Source organism: Micrasema longulum, unplaced genomic scaffold (assembly GCF_059751315.1).
Source record: "Micrasema longulum isolate JH-2025_06_02 unplaced genomic scaffold, ASM5975131v1 h1tg000250l, whole genome shotgun sequence".
NCBI lineage: Eukaryota > Metazoa > Arthropoda > Insecta > Trichoptera > Brachycentridae > Micrasema > Micrasema longulum.
This window is the reverse complement of record NW_028277455.1, coordinates 1,088,915-1,105,490: the sequence shown is the minus strand read 5'-3', so window position 1 is coordinate 1,105,490 and position 16,576 is coordinate 1,088,915. Positions and strand designations below refer to the sequence as shown.

The 16,576-nt window shown below is 32.7% G+C and overlaps 1 protein-coding gene across 2 annotated transcripts; it reads right to left on the bottom strand.

The window, feature by feature from the left end:
• Nucleotides 1-275: 275 nt before the first annotated feature.
• Fs(2)Ket (Importin subunit beta Fs(2)Ket) lies at nt 276-14,971 on the bottom strand. Of its 2 annotated transcripts, XM_088223736.1 has the most exons (7): nt 14,797-14,971; nt 12,747-12,988; nt 10,928-11,108; nt 8,233-8,492; nt 4,717-4,903; nt 1,817-3,542; nt 276-1,738 (listed from the first exon to the last, which is right to left on the bottom strand). In XM_088223736.1, coding segments are annotated over exons 1-7 (2,649 nt in total). In that variant the 5' UTR covers nt 14,849-14,971; the 3' UTR covers nt 276-1,737. The 2 variants fall into 2 exon arrangements, with proteins under 2 accessions (XP_088079862.1, XP_088079861.1); XM_088223735.1 differs by lacking the exon at nt 276-1,738 and having other exon boundaries at nt 1,813-3,542; nt 14,797-14,934.
• Between the last annotated feature and the right edge of the window lie 1,605 nt (nt 14,972-16,576).

Sequence of the window (16,576 nt, the reverse complement as noted above, 5' to 3'; positions counted from 1 at the left end):
AATACAACCATTACTTCATCTAAAGATTGACTGTTATATCCGAAGTTCGTTAAATAGAGGTCCGCTATATCGAGGTTTTACTGTACTCACAGTTAAACTTTAGAGATCTGGCTAGTAGGTGCGATATAAAATACCTACAGAATTTATGAATAAGTAAAGGAAAAACAATACAGAATATGTAGCCATGCTTGTTTTTATTTTTATTTAATGTCATGTATGTATGTCGTAGTGTTAAAAATGGAAATAGAAAATTTTGCTACAAATAAAACAAGAAATGAATGAATATTTTTTTATTGAATTTCTGCAACTCCTTTACAGAAACGTTCAGTAATAATAATCCTAATTGGAAATAAGAGCGCGGTTGAGAAGAAATTCAATGAATATTTCTACAAAAATACAATGAATATAACATAATTATAATCCAAACTTGAAATTATGGGTTAATTTGAAATATACGAGACAAAAACGTGGGTGGTAAGTTATAGCGAGTGTTGACCCTTATCGGTCTGTAATAACAGTCACATGGCACACTAACATATCGGGTGATACACTTTTAATAGTCTCCCTCAATTTCGCGAGTCTATACAGAACACTCATCAGGCAAGCAACATTGACATTCCACAAAACTCCTCTGAAAATACATAACATTCAACGAACAACGCGCCTGTCTCTCTTCGAGATTCAACCATCTAATAACATGCAGCATTCAACCAAATATACAGATTCGTTTAGTATGTCTTACGTTTAATAGTCACCGTCATTTTATTATTGTACCTCATACACTCACGAGCAGACATCCATCTCCATTCGCAGGTTCATTCTCTCTCCTTACATATTTACACATTCTTCCATCTTACTTCACTAGGATATTTTAGGACGCAATATCACACTATCAGGAATTGTTTATGTTGAGAGGGCTCCTCTTATAAACCCTGCAGTATTTCTATCTAAAAATTAATTTACACGAAAACGTCAGCTCGGCGAGTCGCGGCCGAGCCGACGACAAATCAGAGCCCTCCCAAATCACAGTTTGACATAATCGTTTGTTGGTTTAGTTAAAGCGAGTTAAGTTTAGTCACTCGTTCGCAATTCTGACGATACACTGTCTAAAAGGCAAACATAAGTTTCACCGAGACCGGCTTAGCCTAATTAAAAAATAAAGCGAGATTGAAAATAAGGTAATCGGCGAAGACAGATGGTGAGGGGCCTTAGGGGGTTCCAGCCGGCTGGTTTTTTGTGCTGAGGGGCCAAGGGCTAATATTTGTAAAGGGAATGTCGCCCCCGGCCAGTAATAGGGACTGGGCCACACTCCGCTGACCGGAAAATGCTTAACTAAACAACTCCGAGATACCTTTCAGTCGTCGCGCACATAAATAAGTCAATGGTCGTCCTTTTTATTCAAAAACTTCACGCAAACACGCACATCTGCTTTAATCACTAATTCACTTTCGGCACCAAACGGTGATACATCGATATATTTCCCGATACCGCTTATGTAACAAAGTGTCTCCGTTTATTCTTCTTTCACAAATAAAAATTGGCAATTTTGCACAAAATAAATGTAAACTATCTCGTATTTGGAAAATAACATTCACCGAGAGCTGCGAAATGATGATCATTAACAAAACTAATACACTATATCATCCCGAGTAGCTTTCAATAGAATCGATATAGACTTTTGGAATTTTATATTTTAACCGAATAACTCCGAATCTCCACCTACGCTGCAGTGTAAAATCTGAAACAAGACGAAGCACTCATTAGATGTGAAGAGAGATTTACTGGAAACAAGGGAGAGAGAGAGAAGAAAACTCACCAGCTGCTGGGCACCTGGGGAACAAGTCCCTTGAGGCGTCGCATCTCCTTAGTGGCCCACTGGGCTGTTGTCTTTGTGCGAGAGGTGGGAGAGCGTCGCCCTAGGCTCAGCATGTCGGTGATGGGCTTTACGTCCAGCAGTTGTAGAACGCCCACTCCGAAGGCGCACAAGTCCCCCACCAGGCCGGCGACCGACACCACTTGGTTCTCCGTATGGCCTGTGTCCATGGCCACAGCTATCATGAAGTTAACCATAATTATGATGTAAGGATCCAGTAGATTGATTTCTGTCCCCTGCTCTTTGTCATCTCCCTTGAAGCCTTGCACGATACCAGTATACGCTTCGAGGATGCCCTCTCGAAGTGTCTCCAGATGTTCCGTCATCTCGGGGTCGTCGCGATTCACGGGTACTAGTGAAGCTTGGTAAAGCATCTTCATCACTACCTCTAGGTACTTATTGAAATCTGCGCCAATGGTCATGGCAATGTCTCCAAAAACGGAGAAGATGGGCGGCTTCACCGATTGGTGGATATTACTGTCTTGAAGGTTCTCCAGGAGAAGCGTCATGAGGTCGTCGCAGTAAGGGAGGATCTTCTTTCTGAGAGCGCGACAGATGTCACTCACCAGCCCAACAGACACCACGCACACCTGGTGATCTTGGTGATTCTTGAGACCGGTAAACAAGTATGCCTTGAATACATCCATGTACTTGATAAAACCTTCTTGCAACACATCTACTAAACACGATACTGCCATCATTGCATCTTCCTGGATGCCCCCGACTTTGCCACTACTAGAGGTGAAGATAGTTAGCACGGCCTGCATTACCGTGTCGGATATTTTGGGTGCATCCTCTGGAGTCACTTTCTTCAGGAGAGATTGGAGAGTAGCACACAGGAGAGATTGTAGCTCGTTATATTGCGAGCGCTCGGTGTGTCCAGATATGTGTTTCTCCATCTGCAGAACTTGCTGTATCCTGTCCAGAATTATAACTGTAGTTTGTTGAATCGTGGAGTAGCAGTCTTTAGGTGAAAACTTCACCATCTCCATGAGGGCCTCGTAAGCGTTAGTTCTCAAATTGTTCTGCCCGGAATCCGCCCGGTCTGTGTTGAAGAGTAAGCGGTGAATTATAAAGTTGAAGAATTCAGACATGCTATAAGTTTGGGGTACGTCAGAGGTACTATTCACTTTGGCGGCTTCATATGTGGCTTCTGCCAAATTATTGAACACCCAACAAACATTGGTAGCCACAGAGGGCTCAGCATCGAGGCCGGTAATTAGTGCTTCCAGAAGGGGCTTGAAATAGGCTTCATTGAGGACAGCATTAGGTATGATCTCGCATATACGTCCCAAGGTCCAGGCAGTGGTGTCTCGCACATGCACATTGGTGTCGTACATCAACTGTATGAGTGTTGGCATGGCTTCTTCTACCAGGGGTTTCTGGGTATTGATCTGGAGTCCACCAAGTATGCAGCCAAATGCCGTAAGAGCGGCATCTCGGAATCTCCAGTGGTCCGATTTAATATTTTCTTTGATGAAAGGAAATACATATGGAAGGATATCATCTTCGCAACAATTGGAGAGGATCATGAGACATACCGAGGCTGATTTGCAAGGGTTCCATTCGTCTGAATCTTCCTGTTTAGTCAGTTTGTGCATGAGAACTGGGGTGAGGAACTGAAGGGCACCGCGCGCATAATGTCGCGATGTTCGTACTGGAGGACAACCTAAAAAAATATTTTACTGTAGAACAAACCAAATAAACAAACAAGCCATCACGCAGTTTCCCCATGGGGGTTTTGGATCTTGGATCTGTTAACAATGTAAACTTTTCATGTTTACAGCAAAAGCTGCAAACATGAAAAGTTTACATTGTTAACAGATCCAAGATCCAACTGAGGTCAAGATAATTATTTAAGTTCGATAAAAAATAATGATTTAGTTCTCACATAAGAGAAAACAAAAATGTTTTGTTTATTTATTGGTACAAAACCATAATTGCTAAAATTTAGATAAACAATGTTAATGCGAGCTATAAGTGAAAATTGCAAGTATTTTAATTAAAGATACAAACTATGCACATGACATAATTGTACTTCCATGAGTTTACCAACTCATTCTGGGACAGAAAAAATTCATTATAATCAGATACACATAGATATACAATTCGGTGGACAAATCTAGGAAACCTTTTAGGACAATTTAACATAATATAACTATAGCTGGATACCGAATATCTGGCCAATGAATAAACAGTGTAAAAAGTGAGTGTTTCACGCGCTTTAAAGTTACAATTTGATAAAGTCGCTCTTGCGTTGACAAAATTGTAACATACAAAACCCCAATTGAGCAGCATGGTGTACAAAGAGGGGCTGCTTTCGTCATACATAATACCTGGTTCTTTGAAGCAGGTATTATGTATGAAGAAAAGCAGAATCGTAGACTGCCAAATAAAAATTTACTTAAACTAGTATTTTCTTTATGTATTTTACTTCGATTGTGCCTGTATATACTATAAACAAATATATTTACCATTGTTAAATGTACTAAATGAGTCTGTAAATAAATAAATAAATTAGATAGCAAATATTAACCAGATATCGGTTCCATCTCTGCTATATAATAGTGAAAACTTTAACTAAAATGGGGAATGTATGCTTTCTCTATAAAAAAAAACCATTATGGGCCTAACTTGTAAACCTCTCATTTGGCAATAAGCTTGCCATGTACAAGAAACTATTTAAATAAATTATACTAGATCATCTGAGGTAACGTAACAGTGAATAAATAGTATGAGCCAAGAACTGTTTTCCTAATGCAGAGTGATGTATAAATATGCATCTGAACCAGTAGATAAAAATGATATCAGTCGATGAAATTAACATTATTTTATGTACTAACCTGATTCCATTGCTTCTGACTCTTCGATAGACAAGTCAATTTCTTCTTCACTAACAGTTGACCAAAACTCTATTCCTTGAAGTGCAATTTCATCTATTTCAGATTTCATTGCTTCTAGTGTTATGGGGAATAACGCTTGACCCATATATGGTTCCATATAGTGATAGTAATGAGATAATATTTTAACCTGCAGAAAGAAAGACATTTTAGATCGTACATCTCAAACTTTTTAGTACAGGGTGGCCCAGTTGGTATTACTAATCGGACGATCAAGGTCAAAACATATATTTTTATTACACATACAATGCAGCTTTACAATAAAAATCTTTTAAATGGCCACCACGTTCTCCTTAACATTGTTGAAGTCTTGATTGAAAATTCTCTATAACTCGTAGCAGCATCTCCTGGTTCATTGCTTTGATATTTTTTTTTAAGCCAATCAACAGGCTTAAGTAAACCCTAACAGATTGGCATTAATGAGTAATACTTAATATAAACAGTCTTAAAATCTACTTAAATTTACAAAATGTATAATTAACAAAAGGTATAAATATGGCATAATCTAGGCGGACATGGCAAAGGTGACATCGCGAGTCGGGAGTGACAACACCGCTTGCTTCTTGAATGCCTGCCCTCGCTGTAGGAACACATTGACAGTACTGTTTAGTGAGATTTTGTTAACTGTTCTGAGGATCCTTGGCAGAGGGGTAAAGAATCCGATGTTAGTTTTTTTTTTTTCCCCACAGCAAAGACAGGATTGGTACGCAAGTTACGGCGAGGTACATTAAGGTGTATCTGAGCAAGGACATAATGGGCATCTATACAGTTAGATATTTATTTGTGCAAGAATATCAAACCAGCCAAAATCCTTCTGAATTCTAAACTGAAGATATGAAAGTACTCGCTCGACGATCATAATAGTTAACAATGAAAGTATTTGATCCGATTCTAAATATCTACTATTTTTTAAATTTATATTTCACCGATTCAATCCGCGTTATATGAATATTATAATTGGGAGACCAAACAAATGATTTATACAATGTAATAGCAATTGAATGGCTTAGATATTCACAAAATAAATCCACAGATTTTGGACGCTTTCTTTGAAATGTGTCAATGTGATGGTTGAATTTAAGTTTGTTATCAAAAAGTATCCGAAGATCTCGAGTTGTCTCGACGTTCATATAAATTGTGTTGTCGATTGAATAATTGAAAACGATTTTATTGATTTTTCTTGTGAATTTAATAGGCATACATTTATTTATATTTAAAAAATTGTCGTTTTCATGAGACCAAGATAACAAAGAATGTAGATCATTTTGCAGTTTATGACAGTCATCAATTGATTTTATAATTTTGAATATTTTAAGATCATCCGCAAACAAAAGATATTTGGAAAATTTAATTTTTAAAGCAATATTATTTATAAATATCAGAAAGAGTGGAGGTCCGAGGTTGGATCCTTCTTGTATACCAGAGGAAACGGAATTTCTTGAGTAATGTTAGCTTTTAAGTATTTACATTTTTTTTTAAATTCTTGTGTAAAACTGCATTAAATGTGTAATAAAAATATATGTTTTGACCTTGGTTGTTTCATCAGTATATCCATAATAACTAATAACACTCTAAAAACCGTCAATACCCGTTGCGCCACCTGTACCATGATCCCCCAAAAAGCCAAAAAAATTATGTTTGAAAAACATTCAATCCTCCATTTATTAAAGTTTTACATTACTAATGATAAAAAATGTGTTCACAAATACGAATGAGCAACAAGTTCAAACCAAAAGTCAAGTATAACATTTTATCCTCATTTTGTCCTAAAGTCTACTAAATATGAACTACAGTAAAACCGCGTTTTTATGTTCCACAATTTTACGTTTTCCCGCTTTTTACGCCGAAATGTTCAGGACCCATTTTTCTTCATACATTCTTACACAAATATTCCCCCAATAAACGTTTTTTACATTTTTCATCACCCCGGTTTTACATTGAATTTTTTTCGGAATTTATTTGATGTGTAAAAAAAAGTCAAAATTATGCCGAAATAATAACGTCGCGGTCCGCGCGCCACCGTGTGCGCCACGCGAATGAAGAATAAAAACAACTAATAAAGGATAAATTATTGTCTTAACCTAAATTCAAAGCAGGTGCAGTGTAATTGACCTTTTTGTTTAAGTGTCTTCATTTAGGGTTTGTTTTAGTTTTCATTTGAACAAAAATGTCATAGTGACTTGTACAAATCATGATACGCAGTTGACAAACGTTTAGAAACAATAAAGTTTTGATTTCATTGAACTATGATGTTTCAATCATAAAGTTATAAAAAATATGGTTTAAAAAGTTGTCATAAAAGTGGAAACAATTTTGCCGCGATCTATTTTGTCATATGACAGTTGTTCTTAGTGATGACATAGAAAAAAAAAGTGATACCATATAAATAAAGTTTCCCAACATTTAGGGGAAAATTATTGTATGTTATTTTATGCACATTCAATTATACTTGTTTTTTTTTACACATAAAATAATTTTAACATGCTGTTTTTAAATCGATTAAAAAAACAGATTAAATAATATTGTTTGAAAAAATATAAAAATATTTTTAGTGAAATCATTGAAAATAGGTAAAAAAAAAAAAAAAATATTGACAATTTCCACTTATCACCGTTTTTTAATTTTTCTGGAGGTATATTTACACTTTAGTGTCGAAAATCAATTTTATTTTTATGTAATTCCTATTTTTTCCATACATTTTTCATTCCTCACTTTAGCGTTTTCCTCAGTTTTCCTCACTTTTTTTTCTTGCTTCTTTGAAAAACGTAAAAAGGGGGGTTTTACTCTATTAAAGCATTAGGGGGGATCCCTTGTTTGTTAAAAATAAATATGAGAATACTTTACTCAGGCACAACGTGGCTACCAACAATGGACAATATATGTTTGAATTTTTACAAATAAATACAACTTTTAATTTATTTATACATCTGTACCTTAGAAGATAAAATCCAGAAGTCTACGTTTTGCCATTTTAAAGTTAAAAATGCAGAAATTAATCGCAATAAACTATTTTATATATGAATAAATCACCGATGTTCACTTTCATTATAAAATGCTTTTTTAAGTTGAAATAAAAGTGTGACTTTGTTTTAATGCGAAAAACATCAGCAGTCCCAGATATGTTATTTTAATATGTGTGTACTATTATTATCAAAATAATATTTTTTTCCATTGAAAGTTTTTTATAGATTGAAATTATCTGATTCGGTTAAAAAATTATGATGGATTGGATAATCGCACAATTACAAAATCGTGTTTCATGAACATTTCGTTCAATGTGACTCCCATGGTTTATCCTTTAAGGTACAGATATTTTCTGTTGTTTTTCTTAATAAAAACAAAATAAATAGGATCGAAATTAGAAAAAACAAAGGTCAATGAAAATGTCTGGAAAAATAAAAAAAACACTAAAATGCAAACTAATTTTTAAACTTAGATATTATATATAAAAGTACTTACCAAACATTGTAATGCTGCAACATTAATCCGTCTATCTGAGGACTGTGTGGCCTCACACACTACTTCCATGATATAATTTCTCTCATTCTCTTTGTCAAAGTTAGCTTTGGTGAATTCCAAGGAGTTGAATAATGCCGTAGTGGCCGCAAATCTTACATAGTTACTCGGCTCGCTTGACCTCATGCCATGCACAATAGCCGTAAGAATTTGATTACTCTGGGCCACTAGGTCTTCTGAGTCTATATCTTGACAGATGTAACCTGAAAACAAACAATTGAAATTACATTTTTTGCTAAATTAATTAAATGTGTTTTATAAGGCTCTTCGAAAAAATAATTTTGCAAAAAATGGCTTCAATTGCCAATCAAATAATAATTCCAAATCAACACGGTTTTATGCCTTTAAAATCAACACTGACTCATCTTATAATATATGAAAATGTTGAATCATGATCGATAAGTTATCCAAGTTGGGTTTCTGTGGATCGATTTTAAAATGGTTTCAGAGTTACCTAACTGGTAGATCATTGGCAGTAAACATTTGTGACACCATATCCAGTACCATTGAGGCGACTAGTGGAGTCCCACAAGGATCCCATTTGGGTCCGATACTTTTTAACATTTATATCAACAATATTGTTGACATATTTAATGGTGTCGAAGTTTTGTTGTTTGCTGACGACACGAAATTTTTTAAGTAATTAACACTGTTAATGATTGTATTACTATCCAACATAACTTGAATAAACTATTTTCGTGGTGCTCAACAAGTAAACTCCAACTCAATATAAAGAAATGCCAAATCATGAGATTTCACAGGACTCAGTTTCCAATAATGTTTAATTACTCTATTGGCAATTCTGAACTTGTATCCGTTTCCGAAATATGTGATATAGGTGTTATTTTCAATACCAAATTATCATTTATCAGTCATATTAATAGCATTAGTAATAGATCTCTAAGAATGTTGGGTTTCATTATCAGAACCACTAAAGATTTCAAAGATATTGGTGCACTTAAAATAATGTACACGTCACTTGTAAGAAGCATTTTGGAGTACAACTCTACAATCTGGGCTCCTCATTATTCTAGGCACCGATATTTTATAAAAAAGGGCCAAAATAAGTTTTTATGATTTATTAATTTTAAACTAGGTGTTGGTATTGAATTTTTAAATTATAATTTGTTACTGTTTATTTTGAAAATATTAAGACTAAGCGATAGAAGAGTTATAACTGATTTATTCAATTTAAATAAAATAATCCATTGTATTTTTGACACCCCTGCAATTTTATCGCTAATTAATTTTAATGTACCGAAAAGGACAACTCGGCAAACATACCAATACTGTGGCAACAATACTTCGACATCATATGGTAAAAATGGAGTCATCTATAGACTGCACACTCTAGGCAATGAGTACCCGGACGTTGGTGACTCATTTCACATAAAATTTAGTACATATAAAACGGCTCTTCTCCTGTATTTCATTGGTAATAGTTCTAGATAAATATTTAGAACTATTATTAAAAGTTATTATTAAGTTATTAAAAGTTACTATTGTTAAAAAAAAAAACTTCTCCGAGTGTTTTTTTTTCATTTTTCGTTTCTTTTCTTGAATTTATTTATAAGCACAAAATATTTCTCTTCTTCATTTTTTTTTTAAATCATTATATATTTTTTTTATTTTTATCATTTCATGTTATTAAAAATTGTTTACTCAGTTTTTTTTTAACTGGTTCAAAATATTTCTAATACCAAATTATCATTATTTATCAATAATTATATAATTGGTAATATTTTTATTTTATATAGTTTTTCTTTTTTAGACTTTCTTAATTTGTTAATTAATAATATTGTTTTAAATGCTCTGTATTACTTATAATTATGCTTACATGTATGTATATTTAATTGTATTTGTAACTAATGTGTAAAAGGTACTAAGTGCCGTTTATTTAAATAAAATAAAATAAAGTAAAAATAAATTAATTAATTACTGCGAAATTGCCATAATATGAATTTTATTGTGTCAATAAAGTTTTACTATTCTTATCCAAACCTAACAAAAATACTTTCGGGAGACTTAATCAACTGGAATATAAAATTTGATAGATAAATATGAATACTAGAGTAATTAATTTATAGGGAAAAAACATCCATACAAGTTTAGATACAAGTAAATTATCTACAGGATAAAATGAAAAAAGTATGTGGAGAAATTGAGGGAAAAATAAAGATAAGAAACATGACCGGTACGTATTTGCAATGGAAATGAAATGGAAATATTAACAGTGCATTTGGTGAAATTTAATATTTCAAAATATGTTTCACATTTCGTTTGATCTATACAGATGACATATTAAAATGCATGTGATGTGAATTTGCGAGTGTTTAAATATTGAAAGGACTCAAACGCAAAAATGGACATAGAGCACGATAGAAACAAATCGATCGACACAAAATGAAATTACAACACATCTATAATTTGCTGGTCAATTTTTTTTTACGTTTATTAGTATTTAATATGACCTTCGATATTTAAATTTTCTTTAAATTGGAACACGTTAACTTTTTAATAGATTCGTTTTACTGTAAATTTAATTTCAAGCAATGAAAATTCAACAGATTAAAAAATACATATCAAGCAAAACCTATTCGTACCATGACAAAGATTATAGAAGAGTTATCTCTCTTACCAATAGCTTCCAAGGAAGCCTCTCTATGCATCTCACTAGCACGAGCCCTCACTACGTTATCCACTAAATTAGCAATCACATCATTCCACTGGCGGACAGGGATCTCAATAACAGCGACATGGGCCACACACTGAGCCGCTGCGCTCGGTCTGCTTTCTTCCGTAGCAAGCGCATCCAAAATCTAAACAGACAAATCGTCGCATGTAAACATCGGCTACAGGAAATGCATTCAGTTCTCGGAATACTCCGCATGCACATCAAGCGTTCAACTCTTCATAATACAAATCCTAATATTAGGGTCATTCTTACAAAAAAAAGCTTACAGTACGATTTTTAAGAACAATCACCTAGCAGTTCTACTTAGGGATATGAAAACTCACAGATCCATGAAATGTGAATTTTAGTTCTGTAAATATATTTTTTACTAATTTATTTAGCCTTTTGTACATAATGTTAATTGTACATTGGCGGGCTTATTGCCAAATGGCAATTTCTTCCAACCAATAAAATAATAGTTTAATTTTTAAAATTCAAGTAACAAAACAAAGTCAAAAAAACTTTCATGGAACAAATAATTCCACTGGTAATGTGTATTAAGGTATGCAGAATTACATCTCTAAATATTTTTATTTAGCAAAAAAGCAGGGATCCAAATATGAACATATTTATTTATTTTGACATGTATACAAAGAAACCATTAAGCGTTATAGTTAAAATGTTAATATCAAGTATGGATTATAGAATTCATTTGTTCTGAATTAGAATTGAATAAATAATATACTTCACGGCCATCAAAACATAAGACAATTATTCTTAGAAAAATCGTACTGTAGTATGTTACGCAATGTGAAAAGAACAAACTTTAAATTACAAATGCGTTTAAAAAGCTTTAGAAGTCGAATAAGCAACACTGTTAATGATTACAAATGAAAAGGGATTACAAATGTAAATGATTTAAAGCAGAATGATGAAATATTTCAAATTTATACAGTAAAAATAATAGAAACATGATGTCTGATTTGACAAGCAATTGCTGCTGTGATAGAAAGACATAACATTCATAATTAGATATATGTATTTATTTAATTTTAAATGTTGATTTTATTATTTAAAACATTGAAAATTATGAACTTAAAGAAATGATTCATAAAAAAATAAGACACGTTACAAGTGCAATTAAAATGGCGTTTAAATTCGTAAGTTTGTATTCGTAATTTCCCGTGCCTTTTTTCTCTAACGGACGTTTATCGTGATAATATGTGATGCTATGCATAAATATGCTGTCATGTGTGAAGAAAAATTGTTTTGATTGCACTGCCATGATGAAAAACACAACACATTTATAGTTTCATATGTAATATATTTTTGTCTTAACTTACCCTAGTTAGAAAAATAAATACAATAGAAATTATTGAATAAGTAGATGATTAGTTATATTTTTAAGTACTTTCTTCAAAATGTTGACAGCTGCCGGATAGTGCCGTATATATGGTAACAAATTACACAGAAATAAACATCAACTAAGGAAATATGCATATCTCTTTCTCACATGAATATCCTGATACACAGTCTCTATTTTTTTTAAAGAGCAACACAACATTTACTATATCTTAGATGTAGCTATTGTAGGAATAACAAGTATATTTATTATTTGCCATTGACTTAAGGTATGTATTATGAATAGTATGTTAAAAAAAATTCACTTGTCTTTTTTTTCTCATTTTCTCTGCTGTATTTTTAAACATATAAAATTTTAGAAAATAATAAATAAAGAGCATGGATTTTTCCATTAATGGTAACATGAAATGATTACACTTACGTTTTTCTTGATATAATGTCTTCTATCCTCAGGTATGGAGAGCCACCGAGTTTTGTATTCGAGCCGGAGACTCTCCTCCTTGGATGTGAGGTGGTTCTTAAGTTGCAAGCTGGCAGCTATCCGAGCCACCTGACTATTTCCACACTGGACCAGCACATCGGACAGCATCTTCATGAATTGTCCAAAGTCTGTGGCGGCCATGCGCTTAAGAAATTCTTCAGCCGTGACCAACTCATTTTTATCTGGAATGGACAGAAGAGTAGACATATCATTTTGAATTAATAAAGATATACATATATCCTAACCCTATAATTATACAAAACTACATTCAGAAAATGTTGCCCTTCTGGTCAACAATCATATAATCAAATTGTGCGAAAAGAAGACAGATATAATTTATCAACTCATCGACTAAACAAATCATCTTACGCACAAGCTCTCATATTTCTCATAAGAGGCGAGCAAGAGTATGTGTGTACGTAAATAAAACAACAGTTTATATTACATTTTAGAGAACTGTGTGTAATTTGGAACATTTTGAAGCATTGACATAAAATACTCGGATGAAATAATCTAATAGATTTACCTTTCCTGTATTTAAAGTGGAGCCGCCGTAGCAGATATTTCAACCCTTCCAGATGATAAGTGCCAGATAAAAGATTTTTTTAAAAACCACTGAACTTCTTCATTATATAAGCAAGTAGTTAACAAAATGTCACGGAACTTTTATCATCTTTCTTTTATCCTTTCAACTCCCAAAGTTACAAAAATATATATTCAACAAAAAAAACTTGTATGAAAACTTTAGGGCCGATGATTGGCCCCGTGGGATCAAAAGGTTTGTGTGATCACTTTATATGAACACATATGTCCAAAATTCACCACTCTGCCTATGTTTGAACATCCTCATATGTTTTTGTAAGTATTAAAAAAATATGTTTAATTTTATAAAGATATATTTATACATAATTGAACAGATAATATAAGAGTAATTGTGATTAGGACGGAAACCTACATTCAATGTAAATTGAAAATGATGAAGTATATGAATTAAATTTGTCTGTAACCAAAGTGATTATCCAGTAATCAAATCTGTGTAAAGAAAAAATTGTCGATAAGAGTAATTACTTATAATTTTCATGATAAAATGAGAGAATTACACAATTTTTGGGCAGTAAGCATACGTTTTTCCTTAACCAAACACATATTGCACATTGTTAAAATTTATTTAGGTATAAACAAACCCCCTGACAGCTGCAGTTCGATATTTTTATAGGTTATGTGTCCTCGTCCATATTTTTTCACGTGAGATTAAATTTGTTTTATTACGTCTAAGTATTGTAATCAATTTACATCATGCTATTTTGACACACACAACATACATAGATCACGTTACTACGTTAATTTACATATTGTGCTACGTACTATAAAATATAGGTAAACTTAACATTTTATTTATATGTATATCTCTCTATAAGGTTTAATGTAGATATCAAATTAATTATGGTCAATGCACTATAGGTTTTATTATAATGAGCGACATTATTCGTCAATAAATAAAAATTCCGGAAAATTCGTTTGATCAATTCAAATCCGTTGTCGATAAACCTAAAGATAGCAATGTTGGAAATACGAACGCGGTTTAATTGTCACACAGAAATTAAAATTACAATTAAAAACGACTATAAGGGCAGGTAAGAAGAGTGTTTATACTTCGTTTAGCTAAGAAAAACACAGACTTTAATCACAGAAACAAATAACCGGTAAACATAATACGACATGGGATGTAGTGGAATTGCACGATATTTTATAGGCACGATGTTCAATGACAAAATTAGAGTAGCGAGAAAAATGATACGCCAATCCGAGATATATTAAAGTTTAAATATTTACGGAGGATTTAAAATGCACATAAAATCCGCTATATTCGCCTTTGAAGAGGCAGATTTCTTTCGAGAAGATTACGCCATGAGTCAGACAGACATGTTCTAACGGACATTTCTGTTATCGATACGTTTGATAGTGAACAATGTATTTGCACTAAACTTACCTGGAGATATAGTCTTCTCTAGAATGTGGATAAGGTTTGTTTCTGAGTGCATTTTGTGTAATTTAGTGCTGCACTTTTTTTATTTAACCGACACCGTATACTCAATGCCAGCCAGCGATCGGCGATCATGAATGTAGACTGAAGGTGTTTCCGGTAGACATTTTGAAATTATATTGAAATCTCACACGATAAAAACTTAAAGAATTTCGTTTAAACGTAACGCTTTTAAAATATAAAATAATAAAAATATATTTCTATTTCATTGTTCTAAATAAATTAAGAAATAAGAATACTATTTTTATTAAGTTTTGAATATGACCATGACCGGAACCAAGATGTGCCATGATGGTACAAAGTACAAATTTACAAATGTCAGATCTGCCAAACGTCTACAAAAAATGTAAATAAAAGGTAGGTATTAGGGGTAGTGAAATAAGTTGACTATTGATTAAAAAAAGATAGGTAATATTCGGCCTAAAAAAACTTTATTTCATAAAAAAATTCGTAAAAATTATCCGTACGAAATTCGAAGACAACTGTATGCAACGGTTGGTAATGTGAGTTTTTTAAAAACATTATTGTAGGGATTGTAGGCTTAGAACAATTATTTTTTATTGATAAGTAAATATTGCCGTGGAAAGTTTATTAGAAAAAAAATTTGACACATTTAATACAATTGCATAAAAATATTTCACTAGCGGTCAACAAATTTATAGAATTAACTAGCAAAACCTCAAAGTAATAATGCGTCACCCATTATTACTCTGAGAGCAAAACATATATTTTGAAAATAATCAGTCGTTCCATAAATCTTATAAACTTATTTTATGCTTTTTTACATTTTTTGTAACTATTTTTGAATAAATTAGTAACTTTTTTATTTTGCGATCACTTTGGTTTTATTTTGTTGTGCAATATAGCTACTTTTCCATAATATTGTAGTTTTACGAAGATACCTGCCTTTGAAACAGTTCGTATTTTTATAGCTATTGGAGATTCAGTTATCTATGCTATTTGGCCATATATATATTTTTTGAGAATTGCTACAAATTGCTTTTTTTTAGTTATTCTACTCTATGGTATGGTTTAAATCATAGCTAGTAACATAACAACATTTTGTCTAGCGCCATCTATGAAATTTAATACTAATCTTTTAAAAAGAGCTCAACGTATTGCACATACATTCTTTATTTTATTCAAATCATATACATAGATGACGCTATCTGATAAACGAACTTTATTTGGGGGGATTTTATTTATTTTCATTTTATGTTTTTTTTAAAAATCAACATAAAAAAAACAATACTCACTTTTCGTATTCCAAAAAGTCCAGAAAATTTCCATTAAACTACTAGGTACTATTACTACTACCATAACGCCATTTCTCCGTAGGGGTAGGCAGAGAGAATGAATCGCCACTCACGTTTATCCTGGAATACATTTCTAGCTTCTTCCACATTCATATATCTTCTCATACATGCTCTTCGGTTTGACAATTCGATTTGTCTTCCTTGGTCGTCCTCGTCCCACGTTACGGTTTATTGTCGCCATATTTACCTGTTTTACCATTATTTCGTCTTCCATTCGTTCTATCTTTTCGAGACCCTTTCTTAATCTTATCAGTTATACCTGACTCAGATTTGCGCTCTCGTCTGATTTCATAATTCGTAACCCTGTCATACATTTATTTCCCACACATTTTTTTATTTAAATATTTTATTTAAATCTTAAAGTAGGGCACACATATCATACATATTGTTATGTGTGTTCTAATAATAAC